The sequence below is a fragment of the Cibotium barometz genome, chromosome 64 (assembly GCF_041138505.1).
Source record: "Cibotium barometz isolate CiBa-2024 chromosome 64, ASM4113850v1, whole genome shotgun sequence".
Lineage (NCBI taxonomy): Eukaryota > Viridiplantae > Streptophyta > Polypodiopsida > Cyatheales > Cibotiaceae > Cibotium > Cibotium barometz.
This window is the reverse complement of record NC_141109.1, coordinates 23582471-23604568: the sequence shown is the minus strand read 5'-3', so window position 1 is coordinate 23604568 and position 22098 is coordinate 23582471. Positions and strand designations below refer to the sequence as shown.

Sequence of the window (22098 nt, the reverse complement as noted above, 5' to 3'; positions counted from 1 at the left end):
ACTTTGAATGGACTTAGATGATCAATCTAGATCATGTGACATCTCAACAACCTCAAAAAAATGGGGAAAAAAATATGTATGACTCCAAATAATCACAACTGTAAAAAACTATGGTTTTCACATCAATTTTTGGATTCAAAAACATTTCCAATGAAACCTAACAGTCAATACAAAATAAATTATCACCTTACTAACCTCAAAAAATTAAAAAAATCAACGTGAAAAATTTGAGATACTAACGCGTGAATACTAGGGAGATAGTCATGGCTATGAAAAACTCTTTTTTTAGTCACGATCATGAAAAACTACTCACATGTGAATACCAGAGGGATAGTCACGGGCATGAGTGAAAAACTAGTTTTTCACGTAAAATTTTGGGTTCAAAATCACTTCCAAAAGACTTTAACAATTAGTCTCTATCATTTGATCACCCTTCCAACCTCATTTTTTGAACCTTTGGCTTCATAGATGATATCTAGTTTCAGTTCATCTTGGACATCTGTGGGAGGAGGTCTAGCATAGCGCTTCAACAAGCAACATGAAACACATCATGCATGGTCCAACTAGAAGGTAACTTCGGCTTCATGGACACCTCGTTGATCTTCTTCAGAATGGGAAAAGGTTCCAAATTATGAAATGATATCTGTGGGCACTAATCTCAATCTTTGTTTCATAATCCTGAGATAAGTTCAATCTCCTTCCCAAAATTTCACATCCCTTATGTCCATGTTGGCCTATCGAGAATAGGCCTCCTACGCATTGGCCAGCCTATCTTTCCCGCAGACTCCAAAATCTCCTGGTAAGTCTTCATCATGTGATTAGCATTAGGCACTAAAGAGGATGTCCTAGTCAATAAAGTTTGTAACGGTCTTCCAAATGCTGCCTCATATGGAGTCTTGCCAATAGCTGAAGAAAAAAAGTCATTCAAAACAACTTGAACCAAAGGTAAAAATTATTCCCACTTACTGTGCTAATCATGGACATATCACTTCAACATGTCAAATGTTAATTGATTTTAAATCTCTTTGTGGCCATCCATCCATTTGTCGGTGGAATACACTGGAAAATTTTAATTTAGTACAAAAACTATCAAATAATACTCTCCAAAAGTGACTAGTATAAACTTGGCATTGCGATTGGATACAATGGTCCTAGGTATGTCACCTATAGGAGGGTACTAATGCCAAATAAACAATTTTGTAACATCTTTGATAGTCACATTATCCCTGCATGGAATAAGCATAACGAGTTTGATTACTCGGATCGAGAGATATATTTGTCAAAATCCATGGAATGGGGAATGGTTGTAACAATCTCGCTTTTTTTTTTCTTCCATGTGTGGCGCCGCTTTCACCTTTTGACAAATAGGAAACAAATGTACATATGTAAACATATCTTGCCTCATTCTAGGCCAGTAAAATTGCCTCTTGATTTTCTACAATGTTGAGTCCATGCCCCTAAGGTCACAAGTGATGGCATCATGGTGTGTCATCATGGGAGAATTATTGCTACCTGAGACTGCCTCAAGGCACATAGTTGAATTTTATAGAAAAGTCAACCATCTCGTATCAAGAAATGACATGGTCCTATGGCATCCAATGCTTGTTCTTGTTGAGTACTAAATTCATCAGAATCTGTATACTTGTGCTTTATTTTGTTGAGTCTTGCACACCAGTGAGCTCCATCCGAGTGGACTGGATGAAGGAAGCTGTTCCTTTCTTACTTAGTACGTCAGTTATTGGGTTAGCCTTTCTTGAAAGATAATCATGCCACCAAACTGCTAGAAAACTTGGCTCCCGTAGGTGATGTCTATCACTCCATTGTGCACTTGGCATCGTCTCTAAAGTTAGCACAAAGCTTGGTGATCCATGAAAACCTAAAAATTATGGCCATAAAGAAAATATTTCTAATGCTTTAGGGCCTAGATCACGGCTAGGAGTTACTGATCATACAGCCTGAGTAATTCCTCTCTATAGGAATGTAAGCTACTATAGTTGGGGGTGACCATTCTCTAATGTAACACTACTCCAATGGGCAATGTTACTTGCATCGGTAATTACCTCGAATGGATCATCCCACAAGGCAAGTTCCAAACAAGGAGCCTCAAATAAAGCAACTTTGAGGTCCTTGAAAGCTTGCAATTTGTCGGGGGTTCATCAGATGCGTTGCCTATGGGTGTTGACCCCTTTGAGTAGATATGTGAGAATTGTCAAGAGTTCAGAGAACTGGTCTAGAAAATCCCCACAAATGATCGTACAACATCGTAAATCGTTTCTAGGAATGTCCCAATTTAAGATTTCTACCAGTTTGGTGGGATCTAATTGGATGCCTTCAATAGTAGTTATGTATCCAACGTAATGAACCTCGAACAAATAAAAACTTTGATTTCTTTCCATTGACATAAAGCTCGTTCCTTTCTAGCAACTTCATCACTTTATGGACGTCAATGTCGTGTTGCTTGACTGTAGCTAAAAAAACTAACATGTCATCCAAGAAAATAAAGATGCACTTTTCGATCAAGTCCCTCAACACATGCATCATCATGCAGTTAAATGTTGCCAGGGCATGCATTTGTTAGTCCAAAAGGCATAAACAAAAACTTGTTAGTGGGCCCATTTAGTGCAAAATGTTGTCTTGGGGATGTCCCTTTTGATGATTCCTACTTGATGTTATCGACTTTTTAGGTCAAGCTTCGAATATATCTTAGCCCCATTCAACCTCTCTCCAAGGTATCGAGAACTTGATCTGAACTATTAGCTTATTTAGAGCATGATAATCCACATAAACTCTTGAAGATCCATCTTTTTTCTTTATAAAAACGATCGGTGTGTTGCAAACAAAGACACACTAGAGCGTATGAACCCTAATTGTAACAGTTCATGGAGTTGGTGGTCTAACTCCGATTCCATAGCCTTGCTCTTTACTCGAAGGATCCGAGACTGGGAGGAGATCAATCTTGTGATCCTTTGGTCTAGATGGGGGAAGCTTGGGAGGGAGATGATCCCAAAGGAAAATCTTTTGGGATCAATCATGGATGGCCTGGTACTTCTCTGATGGTCTAGGTGGTCTGAACGTAGATTAATGTGCCTTGTGTGCCTTTCCTTAGTTCTCATTTAGCTTACACGTGGATGATGAGAGGAAAGTTCATGTCTAAACCATACATGAATTGCCCTTTCTTGTCCTCTTTTGATTTTTGCAACTATAAAGCCAGGTGAGTGACTTTATTAGCAAATAGACAATCACGCGAACTCTTCCTCTCAAGCTGCTCAAGATAGTGTGAGACGATAGAAATTGCTTCTTGAGATCAGTGATATAAAGTAGTCCCATTCGTAGGCAACAACCCCAAATTGGGAATTCGCTTAGGTCCACTGTGCCTGCCAAGATATAGGTTCCCCTTCTATGTAGTAGCTAGTTAACACAAGTTTTTCCACATCTGACTTCCTACTAGTAGTAAATTAAGCCCCAAATTGATAAATCCATGAGTACAAAGATGTGGGATCGAGTAAGCCTCAAACTGATGAATCCATGAGTACGAATATGTGGGATCAAGTTTACCATTAAACTTACTAAAATTCATTTTCTCATGGAGGTGAGTCGAGGAAGGAGCCCGATACCGCCATTGCATTTAGAGCTACAAGGGAATGCTCGTGCTCCACGTTCCTCTTTATTCCTCATGTGTGATAGCATGAGCTACAACTTGTATCCAAAGCTCAAACTCCTGTACCTATAAATCATGTAAAGAACATGATTGCTATGTTAACTCCGCATGGAGCTAGCTGAAGAAGAGACCTAGGAAGGGGTTAAGAAGGGATCTTGGTGGGAATTGGCAAGGGGGAGAGGGGGGGGATGGGGGCAAAGGGAAGGGGGGGAATGGGTGACGAGGTATTCTAAAGAGGTAGCCCGCTTCTCCAAGGCCAGAATCATAGTCTTATACCCAGGCATTTGTTCCCCTTATTTCTTTATGATATGCATAAATTCTTGAAACATGGCTTGCATTTCTCCACTAGGAGCTTGGCTTCTTGATGTAGTTGGCTATAGAAGTAACCGTTTCTTTAGGGGTCTGCTGTTCTCTCTCATCGTAAGACTTTGCCAAAGTGGGAGTGATCAAGTTTTTCCTTGACTGTAAATAAACTATCCACTATGTGTGTGGGAGACGTTTCTGGTCGCTTCTAGAGACAATAAACCAACCAGATAGGAGTCACACCAGAATGGGGAGTGCTATAGACAACCAGCCACACAAGTAAAAACTTTTTTCTTCTTCTTTTTTTCTTGGCTAAATTTCTTCACCAAAGGCAAAGCTTTGATACCATTGTAACATGAAGACACTTACAAACAAGGATTATACTTTGATAAATACCTTCAACCCTTGGTTCTTGATGATAGCAGAATGTAATGATAATGAGAGAGAGAGAGAGAGAGAGAGAGAGAGAGAGAGAGAGAGAGAGAGAGAAAAGACAAATACATAGGATTGGGTCCCAAGGAACCTCTAAAGTCCTCCCCCTCATCCCTGAGGATGGTGTATTTGAATGTGTAGAAAAGACTAGGACTGAAACCTTCAACCACCTTGCAAAGAGAAGAGAACAATCCCTTGGCTGCCTTGCTAGCCTGGAGACTCTAGCACTTATAGAAAAATAAGATGATTAACACCCTCCTTTATTAGCTAGTTAGTTTGCTCCAATGCCTATCGACTTGTTTTTGCTGTTGTTGCAAGACTTGAATAAACACCAATAAAATAGGCACCTTTTCACACATGGCTCATGGGTTGGTTGACTTGGTGTGAAGCTAGTTGATTGGGGTTGCGTGCCCCTTCAGTCCACTGACTTGCTGCCAAGCCCTCCAAAGGCCTGGTTGCTTGGGCATGGGGGCCTGCATGGCCCCTAGGGTAGAGCCCCTATAAGGGGTTTCCACCTTGTAGGCAAGTCATTAAAGCCTTACACGGTGGCCCATAGGGTTGTTCCTTTGCCTAGATGCCCACTTGCATGCAACAAAGGACTTGACTCCTAAATTTGGTGTCCCAAAAGGCAGCATTTTTCTTCCTATCCTTCAATCCCTTAACATTCCAAGTGCACCCCTTAGTTACATTTTCCTTAATCATTCTAGCATAGTGGTGGAGGCTGTACCATCGCCACCTCCAAACTTTAAAGGATGTGAATTTTCAATAGAAGACTTCAAAGGATGTGATTTTTCATTAGATTCAAAGTAAAATTCCTTGGCTAACTAGGTGCATCTAGCCAAAAGTGTAGAAAATATTTTTTATTAGGCTTATAAGCCAACCCAATCTAGGCACCTTTAACTTGCAACCACCATGTCATTCACTCCTTTGTGGAGATGGATGCCAAAAAAATAATGACAACCAAGTGATTACAACACGATAATTACCAAAAGAATATATTGTTGAAAGAAACATGTGATTACAAGAGCTTATATCTCTCTTCACTTGCAGTTTGGCTCAAACCCTCGTTCACTTGGTATACGAGCTCCTCTCCAATGTGCTTCTCATGACACTTATAATGTATTAGTCTTAGTCAACTAGGCAATTTGATTAAAGAAAAGCTAGTTCCACACACAAAATACAAGCTTGTGTCCACATGCCCAAGCTTTTCCAATGTATACAACTCCTTAGTTAAGCAAATACATAAGACCTTGGACTATATCTGAACCATCTCTAGAAGGAGCTCACAACATGGGGACGTCCGTCACACATTTGAGCACACTAAATCCAACACCCCTTCTTATCTCTATGATTGTGAATGGATGTCGATATACATGCATCCATACAATTTGATCCAAATGTTATGATAAGGCCAACTCCATGTCTTCCTCAAGTATGATCTTCCAATACCTCAATCAACACCACCCGCTCCTAATTGTCACTAAAATTTTTCATTAAATATATCATGGAATCTATAAAAGAAAGGAGAAGAACCATGAGAGTAAATAACATAATTTAAAATCATCACATGTTCGTGCTAACTCCAACTTTAAGCTATTCGCATCCCAACCACCACCTTTGATGCCATGCAGACTTGCAACAAACCTCCAATCTTCCCAACTCTAGTCTTGTGTTCCATCTCCAAGATCCTATATTATAACCTTGATAGCTCAATGACCCTCATAATTATCCACACAACATTTATATTATAACCTTGATAGCTGAATCACCCTCATAATTATCCACACAACATTGATGCCAAGAGTCGCTACATCTCCAAGATCCAACCGTTGTCCAACTACCAATACACATGCCACCACCAATGTAGCACACACACCACGAGCTCCTTACAAGCACAAAAGCCCATGAGATGGTGCAATATCTAGCTTTTCCACGGAAGCCTGCGTGAACAGCCTCCATTATCTGCTTGCGAGTGAAGGTGTAAAAGCTTTCTTTCGATTCCCCCACCACCAGATGTGTGAAATGAAAGGTTCCACACTGCCACAGACGATGCCCTCTTCACCAACCAGCTCACGTACCGCCTCATCACTCCCAAAGGCCCACATCTGCTATATCTTGTTCCTCCAACATGATCAGCCTTTGCTCTGCCTTGAACGTCACCTCCTTGTTCATGGCTCGCTTCTCGAGTGAGGCATCTACGCCTTCGCACCACCACCAACGACGTCTAGGAGATCCAATATACAACCAGCCCTTAGCTCGCCATTCTGCTCAACATGCCAGCAAAGAGAACCCATGCATAATAGCTTTTTGCTTGCACTACAAGGGATCGGGCTTATACCCGCGTTCCTAGCCGCTAAAAATGACTTGTAAAAAAAAGTAGCGGGCCCGTGTATCAGCGCGTGTATCATCGCGGCCAGAGACATGCGTGTAAAAGCGCGTGTATAGCACCTCTCAGACGCGCGTATACACGGGTGTGTAGCCGCGTTCTTTTAACAGACGCGTTGATACATGCGGGTATACACGCTTTTTCTTATTTTAGACGCGCTTATACACGGGTGTATAACCGCGTCCTGTTCAGTTCAAATGTCCCAGACGCGTTTATACCTGCGTCTATACACGCGTTTCTTTAATTTAGATGTGCTTATACACGCGTAATTACCAGTTTTGACGCATTAATACACGCGTATTTTCCAGGGTATCCGCGTATATACACGTGAGTTTTAGTAGTTCTGACGCGTTTATACACGCGAACAGAGAGCAAAAAAAAAAATCCAGAGAGTGCTATTTGGTGCCTGAATACTATTCCAGCATTCTAGCACCCAATAGCACTCTCTGGTTTTTTTTTTTTGTGCATTAGACCATCCCATTCGACCATCCACGAAGAACATATGCACGAGGGAGATTAAGACATTGTCAATACACGATTCAAGACAGACATGAATGTAATACTATCGATCAATCAATTCAATATTACTATCAAAATTTCATACATGTATACAAGGGAGTCCATATCTCGAAGTAGCCCATGGCTTGAGTTTACAAAAAAACATATACAATCACATCCTCAATATGGAATGTGATACTATAAGTCTGAGTACTACTCAGACCCAAATGATGACTCGGTGCTCCCTCCATGCTCAGATGAGCTCACATCGGTCGGAATGTCCGAGGAGTAGTGCTCACGTCCACCCTCTGCAGCGGCGGCCGGTGGATCATCAGCAGCTTGTGCCTGTTCAAGTAATATATAGTATATAAGTATATATATATGCAATTCAATAAACCAAAACCATTCGTTTAGAATTTTCAAGTACCTGTCGACCGTATGGTCTCATGGTTATCTCAAACTGCGCGTTCGTAATACGTCCCTCGGCTCTGAAGATGGCCCACGTGTCACGTCTGCTATGCCGGCGAGCATACGCAGTATCGTGGGTTGTGGGCTTCCTCCCCGTAACCCGTCGCTGTATCATAATAAACACAATTTGTAAGATTAAAACAATCATAGAATCAATGAATTAAGTAAACAATCAAATAAAGTGGCAGGATACTTACGAACTCTGCCTCCCATGACTCGACGCCGCCAGATCCGAAATGCGAAGATCCAATGGTCTCCATCTGGATCCGTCGTGCCTCCACATGCTGCCTGCTCTTCACGCCACCCTCTGCTCGTTTCTTTGCCTCCTTCCACTCGCGTTTGTGCGCAGTGGCAGGTTTCTCGGCAGGATAGCCACCCGCAGCTACATTTAGCCGGTCATCGTACGCGAGTTTTTTAAGGTGAGATCTTTTATTACTTAAGATCTCCCTTATTCGCGTCCTTCCTCATACATCCGAGAATGTAGCATGTGGGGGATTGGGGTACCGACTATGTACAGCCTCTATCACCTCCCCAACTAATCGGCTATTTTGATCTTTAAATTTAATAAAATAATTTCTATATGAGTTTGATACTACCCCACGCATGTCATTACCTCCCTCCCCCTCACATCCATCACTATCCCGCCCCTATCCGTCACATCATAGCAGACCACTCTCTCTATCTCTCTCATCTCCTCCTCTTCCGAACTGTCTCCTCTAACTCTTCTCTCTCTATCTCCTCTCTCACCGCGTGCCCTACTACCTCCCCCACCTCCCCCACCTCCCCCACCAAAGCACCCGCCGCATCCTCCACTCCCACTCTTCCTACTGCTGCGGGTGGAGTCACGACTGGGGGATTGTCTACGTGACGGTGGCTGTGAGCCCTGACGTGACGGTGGCTCTGAGGGAGCACGTGATGGTGGCTGTGAGGGTGTACGTGAGTGTGTCTGGGACGAGGTATGTCTCCTCGGTGGACGTGGAAGAGGAGAAGCTGCATGCCGTCTCGTCGGACTCGGAGGAATAGACGGCACTGGAGTGCCCTGGATACTCGCGGTAGGGGTATAGACACCAGGCAGGGAAGGAGGGGGATGGGCATACATATACTCTGTAATCTCAACTGGACCAGGTTGGCGCCCAAAATGATTCAGCATCTCCATCAACCAATTGCTGTACGCAAATGGATCGGATGAAGAACCTGGAATATCCATAAAGAACCTGCAACAAACATCTTCATGTACATCATGGGTTGTCTCTTGACTCACACAAATATCATCATTCAAGTCAGTTGTGTTGCCTGCAAATCATGAAATCTGAAACGCCGCAGTCTCGTGCAGAAACGCGTGTATACACCCGTCAAAAAACGCGTGTATACACCCGTCCAGAAACGCGTGTATATCCGCGTGAACAGACTCTACAGACAAGTTACACGCGCTTTTACACGCGTTTCTACACGCGACCTGCAAAATTTTTTTTTTCGAAAAGACTGACCCCCGACAAAAACAGAGTGTCCTTATAAAAGGACCAACCATTGTCGCCCCTGTCAGGATGCAGTAACCCAATCGTGTGCAAAAGGACAAACCCAAAGAGCAAAGAGCAAAATAAACAAATCTGACGAAAGAGACAAGGCACAGGACAAAGTGACTCACCTCTGAAAAAGTGAGTCTCCTTTGCTCCTTCTCTGCTCCCTCCTTCTCCCGTGTGTGTGCTCCTTTCTCTGCTCCCTCCTTGCTGTTGGAAGAGGCGAAAACAGGCGAAAACGCATGCAGAGTCGATTTCTTAGTTCAAAATCTATATTTGGGGAAGGCGGGCTATTTTTAGTTTAAACATACTGTCGCGTTTATATTCGCGTTTATAAACGCGTGTATTTTCGCGTGTATGATATTTTAGCTGCGTTTATACACGCGTTTTGCAGAAATTACCCGCGTTAATACACGCGATTTTTAGGAAGTAGCCGCGTTAATACACGCAATTTTTAGGAAATAGCCGCGTCAATACACGCGATTTTTGTGCTTGTTCATTAAAAACATATAATGATTTTGTGTTTTCTGATTTGTACACAGGATGTCATCAACCTCTTCAAGCAGTTCTGGGGAAGATGAGACAATGCGTCATCGTAATCGCGATGTGTGGTTGGGACAACGGATCAAATGTATGTGTAATCGATGTCAAGGATGCATTGTACGAGCACGTCGAATTACCTTGAATCACATCTCCATGTATGGAGAATGGAATCAAACAGGTTTAGAGGTGAGTAAATGTAAATTGATGGTATTCAAATGACTCATGGTGTCCAAATTAAATTAATAGAGTTGTAACATATAATTTGATAAATTGAAGCAGGATGCAGTACCACACCCTAACATGGTACCCTACGCGCGACGAGAGCACGTAAAGCGTCGACGAGATGATGCTGGAGCTTCGGGATCTATTGTCAGAGATGAGTGGGAAAGGGATGACAATAGCCCTGCACCCCACGAAGTTGTGGAAGAGGAGGTGCTTGATGATATGGTGCGGAATCTTTTTAAGGATGATCCCAAAGGTATGGACGACGATGATATGGAACAAGAGCATCTTTATAAGGCTTCATCGACACCGGTGTTTGAAGGGTGCACATTCTCTGTTTTACGTGCTTCACTTGAACTACTTAATATACAAACAGTTTATGGATGGAGCAATGCAAGTCTTGACGCATTGTTGAAGTAAGCATTCTCTTTCGTGGGACGCATAAGGAGGCTCTACATTGTCCCACTTGTGGTGAAGCAAGGTACAGAACAGATATGAAGAGTTTTGATGTACCTCGTAAAGTCTTGCGACACTTTCCTATAATTCCTCGCATCAAACACATGTTCAAGTGCAAATCCATAGCAGAGCTCATGTCATGGCATTCCTCACATCGATCGGATGATGGCATGTGGAGAATTCCCGCAGACACTCCTGCTTGGAAGCATATTGAAGATGAGTGGCCCAGCTTTAAAACAGAGCCCAGAAACTTGAGACTTGGCCTGGGTATGGATGGAGTGAATCCATTTGGTTTCAAAAGCACCGCATACAGCGTGTGGCCAGTTGTGTTGGTGAATTACAACCTTCCACCATCAATGGCGATCAAGAAGGGACATCTTATGTTATCCCTTCTAATTCCAGGGAAACATAAAGTCAAGCATATGGATGTTTATCTTGAACCACTGATTGATGAGTTGGAGGAACTATGGAGAGGTGTTGCGATGGTGGACATTAGTAGGCCTCCCTCCTCTCGACACTTCGACTTAAAAGCAGTGTTGATGTGGACAATGCATGACTTTCCAGGATACAGCGATTGTTCTGGTAAGAATTCTAATTACCTCCCTACTCTATTACTATTGGCTATATATATATATATATTAATTAGACGGTTTGACTTTATTATTCTAACTTTTATTTATATTTTAACAGGTTTGAAAACATCGGGTAAACATGCATGTCCTGTTTGTGGCCCTTCGTTAGTACATGAGTATGCTGATGGTTTGTGTAAGACTATATTCGATAATCATCATCGATTTCTCCCCTCAGATCATCCTAAATATGTTGCTAGTAAGAGTAACATTCCTCCACAAACACTTCGTGCAAAAGATTGGAAGCGTATTTGGGAGTCTACAACTATTCTTCCTCCAGATGGCATGAACAGGTATAGTGATGTTTTTTCAATCTTGTTTTGTGTAGTCTCTAATTGGATTAAAGGTCACATAGAGCAATCCCTTGTGCAGGTACTCCATTTTTTACCGGCTGCCATATTGGACCCATCTTAAGATCAACCATCTTCTTGATCCCATGCACATCTTCAAGAATATGGGATCTGGTATTTGGGAACATATTACTGGTAAACGAGACAATGTTAGCGTACGTGAGGACTTGCGGGTCGCAGGACGTATGCATCAAGCTTGGCCACGAGAGGTGGGTGGGCACGTTCGTCTTCCGCCTGCACCATGGATTATATCAAAGAAAGAGGAGAAGCAGGTAAAGCAGGCCATCACCACTTTGCGTACTCCCACTGGATGCATGAGATCATTGAAGGGAGCCTTTACAACCACTAAGAAAAGAGGCGTTGAGCAACTATATGGGTTGAAGTTCCACGATTGGCACAAGATGCTTCAAGTAAGTGTTTTCCAAGTCTTGTACGTACGTTGAAATTAAATTTTGTAATGCCATAAACCATAAATGTGCTCTTATGTGCGCAGTTCATACTACCTACTAGCATCGACCATTGTGCAAATAAGAGTTTGAAAAAATGTATTTATAAGATGGGCGAGCTTGTGAGGTATGTAAAACCCATGCTCAGATCACCCTTCATTATACCTTGCAAAATGAACGTGCATGAGGTATAACGTACTATTTATTTATTTTTCAGATATGTTAGTTCCAAAGCAATTGATCCAGCCACGTTGGATGATGCGCGTGTTATGGCAGTGGAGGTGGTTTGTTTGGTAGAGGAGACTTTTCCGCGAACCATTCTCACAAGTCAACTACATCTCATTGTGCATTTAGTGGACGAAATTGCTTTATGTGGTACTGTGCATGCACGCTGGATGTTCTTTCTAGAGCGCTTCATGAAGACCTTAAAAGACTTTGTGAGGCAAAGTGCAAGGCCTGAAGGAAGCATGGCCGAGGGTTGGTTGATACAAGAGTCTCTTGTATATATTTCAGAATTTCTTGGTCAGGTGGACAGCTCTTTGCCACGACTATGGAGCAATGAAGAGGACTTGAGGATGACCTCTATTGTGCCTCAAGGAAAAGGACAGAGTAAAGTAATTGACAGAACATTGATTGATGATCTCAATTTCACTTGTATCCTTAATAGTGATGTGATGAGCAGATGGGTTACAAGATATGAGGATGCAAAGACAAAAAGGCAAGCAGAAAGAGCTCTCTTTCGGAGGCAACATGGCTCTCGGAAGGCGTACCCTAAGCATCTAGCAACACTTCCGAATGATATCCATGTTGATTGGTTGCATGAGGAAATGGAGAGAGCAGAGAGCGACGAGGGGCTGCATATCACGGCGGAAGAATGGGAGTATGCACGAGGATGCATGTCAAAGGTACATAGAACTAATGTTTTGCATTAGTTGTAAGTGATTTGCTTTTAATATTTATTCACATTGCTTACACAAATATTGCTTCTATTTTGGTCCAGTGCACTATGTTCAATGCTATATGGTGTGAAGGCAAGCATTTTCGAACACAAAGAATTGATGAAAAGAGAAATATACAAGATTGCGGTGTCATTAGTAGCTTTGAGGGAGCTAATGGAAAAATGGATGATTATTGTGACATAATCCAAGACATTTTTTAGGCTTGACTTTCGTCGCTTCTTTGTGTATGTTTTGGATGTCAAATGGCAAATGAACGTGGTGGAAAAAGGGCCTGATGCAACGATAAAACGCCATGCAAGTGGATATGTAACTATTGACTCTACAAAGTTCTGGCAAACAAAGAAAGATAGGCTCGTATTGCCACAACAATGTGAGCAAGTATGCATTTTTTTACTAATGTGTTTCATGTACATATATATCTAAGCTCGCGTACCCCTTGACTTTTGATATGCTAATTAATTACTGTACTGTGTGTATTTGAGTAGGTTATCTATCTACCAATGGTGCATGACATCAAATGGTGGTACGTCATCCCTATTGCACCACGTTCCAAAGTGATGTATAATACATTCACTGATATGGAGCATATGGAGGATGTAACAAGCCGCAATGAAGATGATGTCGAACATGCCATTGAAGATGTTGTGATCGATGATCAAGAAATAAGAGATGATCATGATAATGAGGATGAGCATGCCATTTCTCATGATCATGAGAATGACCCTACCATTGAGGATGATGGTGATGTTGACGAGGATGATCAGGACATCGATACCATTATCAATGGAGTACAGAATATCGATAGTGGAATAAATTTAATCGTAGCCTTACCAATTGATCAAATGGATATTGATGTTGATCGTTTGGCAAGGATGGATCTTATTGAAGATGAGATCGAACCCTAACCAATCCGTCACTGTATGTTCTAAATTGATGACATTTCTATCATCTCATATGCATGATTTATTTTTGAATATATTTCATTGTTGTAAATGCATGTAGTGGGATTGTGTAATGATGTATACTGTAATGTACTATGAGATGGTTTAAGGAAAATAGTTTTTAATTTTGTAAAGGAATTCAGTTTTTCTTCAGTTTTTCTCTGCCATGCGTGTATTAATCCGTGTATAGTAGCGTGTATTTATCCGTGTATAATAGCGAGTATTACCCCGTGAATATTATCGTGTATAGATGCGTGTATTACTGCGTGTATATAAACGCGTTTATACACGCGTTGATAAATACAAACATACACGCGAACTTAAATGCTAAAATACACGCGCCCGATTCTATTCAAATACAAGCGCGACCATATACGCGTTCGTAATTTATCGCATGTATGAAACGCGTGTATGGCAACATTGTCTTGTAGTGTTGCGCCAGCCCAATGTGCGGCAACTTTTGCACACTCCCGGCAGCGAAAACATAAGGCACTCTTATGCTCCGTCCAGGATTCCATACGATGAATCTGAACCATGAAAAAGAAAACGACACAATCGAGATCCATCCATGTAGATGTGTACAAGTAACCACTCCGGTAGAAAAACCAACGTTAGTTACCCGTGATTGTAACATGATCAACACCACCAATACATACTGCTGAAACAATCATGCGTTACAACCACTTTTCTCTCTCCACCTATGCTGGGCTCATGCCCTTCAGATGGTGGATGAGCTCCTCTCTTCTGAAGGGCATGAACTCTCTAATGTGCCTCAGACGAGTGAAACTCTCTCCCGAAGAGGCTTACATGGAGATGTTCGTTACACATTCACGCATGCCCAATCCAATACGTGGAAAACCAAACCATCTTCTAATAAGCTATCAGACTTCGAAGTGCTCAGATGCATTCCAAAAGCCCAAAATAGCGAAGCACATGGGTAAGCTCAATCTCAACCATCAGAGAGTCCGAAGATAAGTCGAGCACACTAGATCACACTTGCAATTGGTCGAAGAGGAGATTCACAGCTCAATGCACACACCCATAATCTTCCTCCTCATACCTTTGTAATTGCATAAGAGCTTCACCCTACCCCAATAGAGTAATCCAAGCAATTTGAGAGTTTCACGCTACCAACAACGTGAATTTTGTATTATACTCATAAAACATGTCAAACCCTAATGGAGGTTAACACTAGCTGGAAGCCTTCGATTAGAAACATAGGCCAACATCTATAGATCTTGATTTCCAGAGCTTCAAAGATCTCTCCAAATAAAAGGAAACACCTTAGAGCCTCCTAGTAGTACCTTTGAATGGAGTTTTATAGACTACATAACTCCCCGATACAATGTTGAATCTGCAAGCATCTACATGTGCTTACCCTAGAGAAGCATAATAACTTGGACGTTACACTAAGAAAACCCCCCAAAAAGTAGAAGACTGATGAAATTTTCTTTTCGTATTTTACCAAGCACATCCCAATCATTACATTTTGTTGTGTGTGGGTTTGGCATTCAATGGGTACCTCCAAAGAAGCATGTATCATTAAAATGATGATTTTGCAATGCACATGCTCGCTCGCTGTGTCTCCACACACGCATGCACACAGATTTTGTTAAAAGGAGTATATCCAAGGTTAAAAAAGTGAACGAGATTAAAAAACTTGGAATAACAAGAAATGTTCTCAACGGACACACAAGAACGAGGACATTTTCAAACGATTGGGAACTTGTTTGAACTTAATGTTCAAGTGATCCAATTTATCACGACCGTTGAATAATACGTACACTTGCAATAGGAGGCAAACAGTCACATGGCATGAAAGCCATTCAACGGACACTAAAAAGAAGGAAATATATATGTCAAACCATTATAACACATTTCTCAAACAGTCCTCAAAGAGAAAACACCTTTTAATTGCTTTTTAAAAAACTTGGGCACCTCTTCCTAGTGGGATTAAAAACTTGAAAGCCTCCTCTTTCTTAAGAGTGGTAATCTGTTTGAACAGCAAGAAATTCCTTCCAAGGGAAGTTGCTACACTATGCAAAGGTATTCTGCCATCAAACGTGTGTTGTTTTCCTCTATTTAGTATTCCCAATACCACCTGCCTAAGGTTTATTTATAGTGAAGCTCCCTTGCTGCTCAGTCATGGCATAGGGGACGGACGATGGCAATAAGTGGGTACACATTTGATAGTTTCCCAATACAGTCGTTTAGCTGGTAAGAATGTAATAATACAGATGTGGCTGCTGCATGTTTCGTGCAATGCAGCTGTTAGCTCTTTTAGCAATGTCTCATAACCATAAAGCCAACTATTTTGTAACTCCTGATTGGAAGGGTGGAACCTTAAAGAGTTGTGTTGTGATGCACCCAGAGATTGATCCAAACATGTGAATCTCTCGAAGCCTTAGTTCTCTAGGTATTGAGAACATATAACATATGGATGCATTTTTTGAATGCTTTATATAGCATTTAAAGCCTCCAATTGTTTCTGCAAGTCATCCAAATCTCCATTTTCTGAAACAATCAGCTGCTCTGATAGGATTGACTTCTCGATTACATCAGCATCTGGTAGCTCCCAAATCAAGCCCTCAGGCAGGCTCTCTGCACGGCACAGATTTGTTAGGTTGAAGCAGTTCTCTTTCTCACAAAGACAGTCTAGGCTATGAAAACCAATCACACCCTACAGACTAATTGGCATACCAAAACTCCACACGTGTGCAGGCATGTGTTGTGAAAGCATGTGCATGTGCATGTGTGTGTGCACGCGTGTGAGAGAGAGAGAGAGAGACCTGCTTGGCTTGCTGAAGTCATTCCAGATACAGTAGCATCCTGATCATCTTGTACCACGCTGTTAAATGATTCCTCAGTAGTCAGTCACCAAAAACTAAGGATACGAGTGCATTACAAGAAGCAGTTACAAAGCCTCTCCAAGATTCCAGGAGTATTTCTCTTGTTAAATCAAAAATGTGAAGAAACAAAATGCATACAGAATCTAATCTTAGCCAACACAAGTCAAGTAACCACCAAATGTCAAAAGCATAACTGATTTGTATGTCCCTTCATCTCCTTCGCTATTTCTAATCACAATGTTAGAAGAGATCTTGTATCAATGAACCCATGTGGGATGCCATTCTGTGTGGCAGCCCCAGCAGCAACTCATTTCTCCAAAATAGAATGGCAAGCCAAGTGACATTCCTGGGCATGACAGTCTTGGGGGGAGCGTTCACACATCAGTTGAAATTTTTTGACAGGTGTGCAGAGGAGATTGTGACAGACCAGCAGGCTTCAGCATCTTGTGCAGATGTTGAGAGGCGGGCAGCGTAGGGTGTGACACATGAGCAGCTATAGACCTTTAATGCTGATGAATCGATGATGGTGGCAAGTGGATGCAGGAAACTTCAATTCAGCTTTTTCTTGGAGGCCGATTTCAGGGTCTAGATCTGTCCTCTGCTGCCTGAAGTATGTGACGTCCCGACACTTCCAAGACTCCAGGTACCACACACTGCATTCTGATCATTTACTTGATTTAACACCATAAGCACAAAAAAGGCATCTAGCATGTCAGGTGATGAGTAAAACTGTGATGCACCATATCCACTTGAGTAGTAGCTCAAGTCCTTGGCTTATGGAGTGACTTTCCAAACAAGCAAAGAGGAGTAGCCCTGCCAACAGCATATTTCATCCCCACACATCTGTCTATCCTTCTGTGGATTCAGGTGTCTGGTCCAAAGGTGAGCCATCTGGTCTTTCTGACTCAAATTGCTGTTTCTGGTCTGACACCACCATGCGATCTAAGTAAGATCCAAGGGTCTAGACATCTGGTCTCAATGACCCAAACCTGGTCTCATAAAGACCTGAGGATCCTCAGGCCACTCGAATGGCAGAGGTCAATCACAGGTGGATAAGGTATGACCTCCACAAGTGGCTGGGCATCTAGAAGAACTGTGCGCTATACAGGAGTATTGATTTTTTTAAAAATGTGTCCACTCAAGTCTATAAGCTCTCACTCTATGTTCCTACAGCAGTCCAACACCTGGCAGTAATACTCTCATACTGAATCTTATTGTAGAAAGCTACATATCCATCCTAAGGGTGAAGCCGTGTCACTCCCATACGAGATGCAATCCTGAATAACAATGAAACTTACTGCCCATACACATCATCAACACACACATGGGTGGCAGGAGATCAAGAGGTAAGTCTACTATCAGCACTGTTGAATGGAGGCACCTTGGGCTGCTTGCTGCTGTCACATCACGGCTGTGCAAATTGTCAAGCTTGTGCAGAAAGGGCTGTTGCAAAACAGGCGTGTGGATGAGGGGTCCATCATATGGACAGGGCTGCGCAGCTGTACAGCCCAGCGTAGCAGTGAGGAAATAATGTTTCCAGTATAACCCCCACATTTCTATGAGAGAAACTCATTTGGCCAACTTGAACAAAAGATAAATTAAGTTAAACACAATTGAACAGCATAGAAACATATCATGTACACTTCTGCTAAAAAAAAACATCACAGCAGCTCAAGATTTGCTTTGAAACAAAATTCTTACTGCAGACAACAATACAGTTCAGTATGAGTCGTTAGCCTAATGGAGCACACAGAATCAGCAATAGGTTACCTTATATTCCACATATTGTCAGAGTGAAGTGGAGTGCTTGTTGACGATGCTTCAGCTTCTTCTTTTGCTGCCTCTGCTGCAGCTTTGGCAGCATCTCTTGCTGGCTTGTTTTCATCATATTCTTTCTGCCATCTTTGTTTTATCAAAAATATACAAAGGATTTGAACCTATTATACTAGTTTAAAAGTTGCTTGATTCTGTGTGCAAGGAGATAACGACAGAGGGGCTTCAATCCATGACACATGGGCATGATAGAATCGAATATAAACTGCACGCTTGACACAGCATAGGTTTCTGCCACTTTGGCAATCTTATCAAGAAAGCATACTCGTAAAGAAAAGATTGTCTAGATTCGATGCCAAGACATTTTCAAAGCTAATAAAAACAAGGCCTACATTGGCAAGACAATTCCTGCTTTTTGTATGCTTTTCTCATGAAGCTCTAAGTGCTGGATGATAAGTTTTACTAGGCTTCACAAACAGAGGAGTAACCTTGACAGCTGGAACCCCCTAGCCTTGCACAGCAGCGTGCACACACTCCTCCGTCTCCTTCATCTGCTGCGCACACTTCCACCCCTGATCTCCCCAATTCATGCACCTCCCCCAGCTTCCACTGCCTTTGCCCCTCCTAGCCAGCAGTCCTGGGCCTCCCCCAAGGAGGGGCATGGCCCTCCCTTTCTCTTTAACTCCTGCTTTTTTCCCACGTCCCCCTTTTTTTCTACTATCTCCTCACTTTGGTTTCTCTGCTCATCCCCCCCCCCCCCCCCCCCCCCCAAAAAAAAAAAAAACCACGTTCCCACCCGGCTCCATTATTACTGCTGCTTGGCTATTCTATGCTTTCAGGAAGTTGGTCAGTGTCCCTGAGCTTCCCCCCTTGGGAAGAGTGGCGTATCGTAGATGTCCAGTTTCTCAGTAATGGATATATCCAGTTGAGTTTGATTTGGCCTCCCTTCTAGCGGGGACCTTGCTGTTGAGCCTATTCGTAGAACAAGGCTCCCAGGTATACTATGCCAAGTGGCTTCATGGGTTCTCTCCGGACTTGGACCCCTTAGCAGGAGCTACATGATTCCCAGCCTCAGTTTGCTTCCCCAGCGTCCCAAAGGAGTATCATGCTCTTCTCTCTGGCAATTAGGTGCGCTTTGAGTCATCTTACGGTAGCAGCTGGCATTGCAAGAACAGCAAGGATCCCGCTTTTGTGTCCTTATTTCCTCTCCGAAGAACCTCCCTTGACATGTAGCAATTCCACAACTTGAGGAAAGGCCCTTGTAAGTCTGTAACCTTTTCTCCTAGCCATGTGTTGTCTCTTGGAACATCTGCAGTCTGAGCCACCTGCAGCACCAGGCGCAAGACAATTGCGCGGGACAGACTCATGGCATAGGAGCACCATTTGACAGCAAGTAGGACTAGGCATTGTAGGAAGCTTCTCACAGGATGCAGCCACACTTTTTGGTCCCCTGCATTTGGCCTATTGGGCAACCAGGGAGGGGTTCCCATCTTCATCAACGCAGTTTCTCCCCCAGTTGGTGGGCTCTTGTACCATCGTCCCGCTAGAGCCCAGTGGATGCTGCTCTCTCTTGGGGAGGGCTGCATTGGTCTCAACATCTATGCCCCCAACGAAGTGAGAGACCATACAAACTTATGTGCCGGGGTCTTCACCATGCGGATTTTTGGTACATGGGGAACAACTTCAACATGATAGAAGCTCTGGATGACTGTGGCGGTGGAAGCAAAGGCCCCGCAACGACTAGGGCCAAGGGTGCCACATGGAAGGAGCTGTTTTTCATTGTTTGGGGCCACGGTTCTGGCACCCACCAAAGTTTAGTTTATCCCCCCTCCATTTATTTTCTAGATCGGATCTCCATGTTCCAGCCCTGCACCCTCCTCGGCCGCTTCTATGTGGATGAGTGGGCATGTAGCACCATCTTCTCAGACCAGGCTCCAATTTCGCTCCATCTTGGTGATCCTTGAGGCAGGCTCGTGAGAAGACGGCAAGAGACTCCCTTATTAGGGACTTGAAGGTGTGCACTTGCCACTCACATGGAGAAATCTGGGAGTCTTTTTCATTCATCAGGGGCAGCTGCTACATCTTTATATGGGGCACTCCAAAACATTAGTTCCTCCTCTAGTTGACAGCCCAGGATCGACTAGAGGCTTTTCGTAAACAAGTGCTTGCATCAACTCGCACAAATCCTATGGTTTTTGGGTGAGAGATCCCCCCACCAAAGTTTAGTCTGTCCCCCCCCTCCGTTTATTCTCTAGATCGGATCTCCATGTTCCAGCCCTGCACCCTCCTCCGCCGATTCAGGCTCGTGAGAAGACGGCAAGGATCCCAGACTCCCTTATTAGGGACTTGAAGATGTGCACTCACATGGAGAAATCTGGGAGTCTTTCTCATTCATCAGGGGCAGCTGCCACATCTGTATATGGGGCACTCCAAAACATTAGTTCCTCCGCTAGTTGACAGAGGCTTTTCGTAAACAAGTGCTTGCATCAACTCGCACAAATCCTATGGTTTTTGGGTGAGATAAACACACACCCCCCCCCCCCCCCCCCCCCCCCCCCGCGTGAGAAAAAGATCCTTCTTTTACTATATGAAAAATGAGCCAACAGGCTGAAGTACATGCTCAGAGCCTCTAAAAGAGGCAAAACACTGGGGAGGGTAGTCCCCCCCATGGCTGGCCTCTCGGGACCACCCTCCACTCTGACTCGGCAACCAGTTGATACCTTACAATGAATCCTTAGAGGCTCCACAGCTCGAGCCAACCATGTTCTCTTGGTCACCATGTGGAACATTCCATCGTGCTGGGTGTTGGGAATCAAGGTCTTACCTGTGTGTGAAAGGCTTCTAAGCCTGGATAAATATGTTGTGGTACTGTGTGTGTGTGTGTGTGTGAACATCCTCTAGCAAGGAGTAAACACTCACCTAAATGTTTGTGTGTGTATCTGTGTGTGAACCACCTCTTAGGGGCATGCATAATATCTCGATATTATGTGTGTGTGAGACATAAGCAGTGATGTTAGAAAGAGGAACCTTTGTACCTATAAAGGTACATGTACTTCATGGAAGAATCAACTAATAAAATGTCACATCATTATGGTCACGTGTCTCTTTGAACTTTGTACTTTCTCTCCTCTCTCTCTCTCTCTCAATGAAATGCCATGATGATGTTTCAGTTTCAGCCCCCATAGCCTGTGCTCTGGCTCCTGCAAACCCTGGGACAGCTGTGTCCTTCACTGGGCATTCTCTTGATCATGCAATAATCAAGTCCAACACCTCATCCACAACTTCTTGTGAACTGGTAGTAACAGTTGAGGAGCCCAATTCAAGGTGGCCTAAAGAGTTATTGTCCAGCCCCTCCACAAGGAGGGACTGGGCATCATTGATCCGGTAATACATAGCAAAGCCCTACTCAGCAAAGCTTATTGTCCGTGGCGTCTAGCCAAGAGGAGAGTGAAAATAAATTTCTGCTTGCCCAAATTTTGGCCTGCACCCCCTCTGTAGAGGCCACGGCCCTCCAACACCAGATGGATCTCCTCCCTGCTCCTATCCACAAACTAAGTACCTCTTTTTGAAAACAAATTTGAGGCCAGCCTCTTCAATAGAGGCACTTCGTTCTGCTCTCTTCTAGCTGCCACCCTATCAGCTCCGACCCAGCCCAAACAGTAACTCCT

General features: G+C 43.2%; 1 protein-coding gene across 1 annotated transcript in view; it reads right to left on the bottom strand.

Moving 5' to 3' along the window:
• Window positions 1-15702: 15702 nt before the first annotated feature.
• Window positions 15703-22098, bottom strand: part of LOC147603440 (NAD(P)-binding Rossmann-fold superfamily protein) — a 129803-nt gene continuing 123407 nt past the window's right edge. Inside the window, exons 12-14 of the mRNA XM_086796579.1 lie at window positions 18428-18552; window positions 16598-16656; window positions 15703-16409 (exon numbers count right to left, since the gene is read on the bottom strand). Of these exons, the coding sequence (XP_086652705.1) occupies window positions 16267-16409; window positions 16598-16656; window positions 18428-18552 (327 nt within the window). The 3' untranslated portion in view covers window positions 15703-16266. The remainder of the gene's footprint in view (window positions 16410-16597; window positions 16657-18427; window positions 18553-22098) is intronic.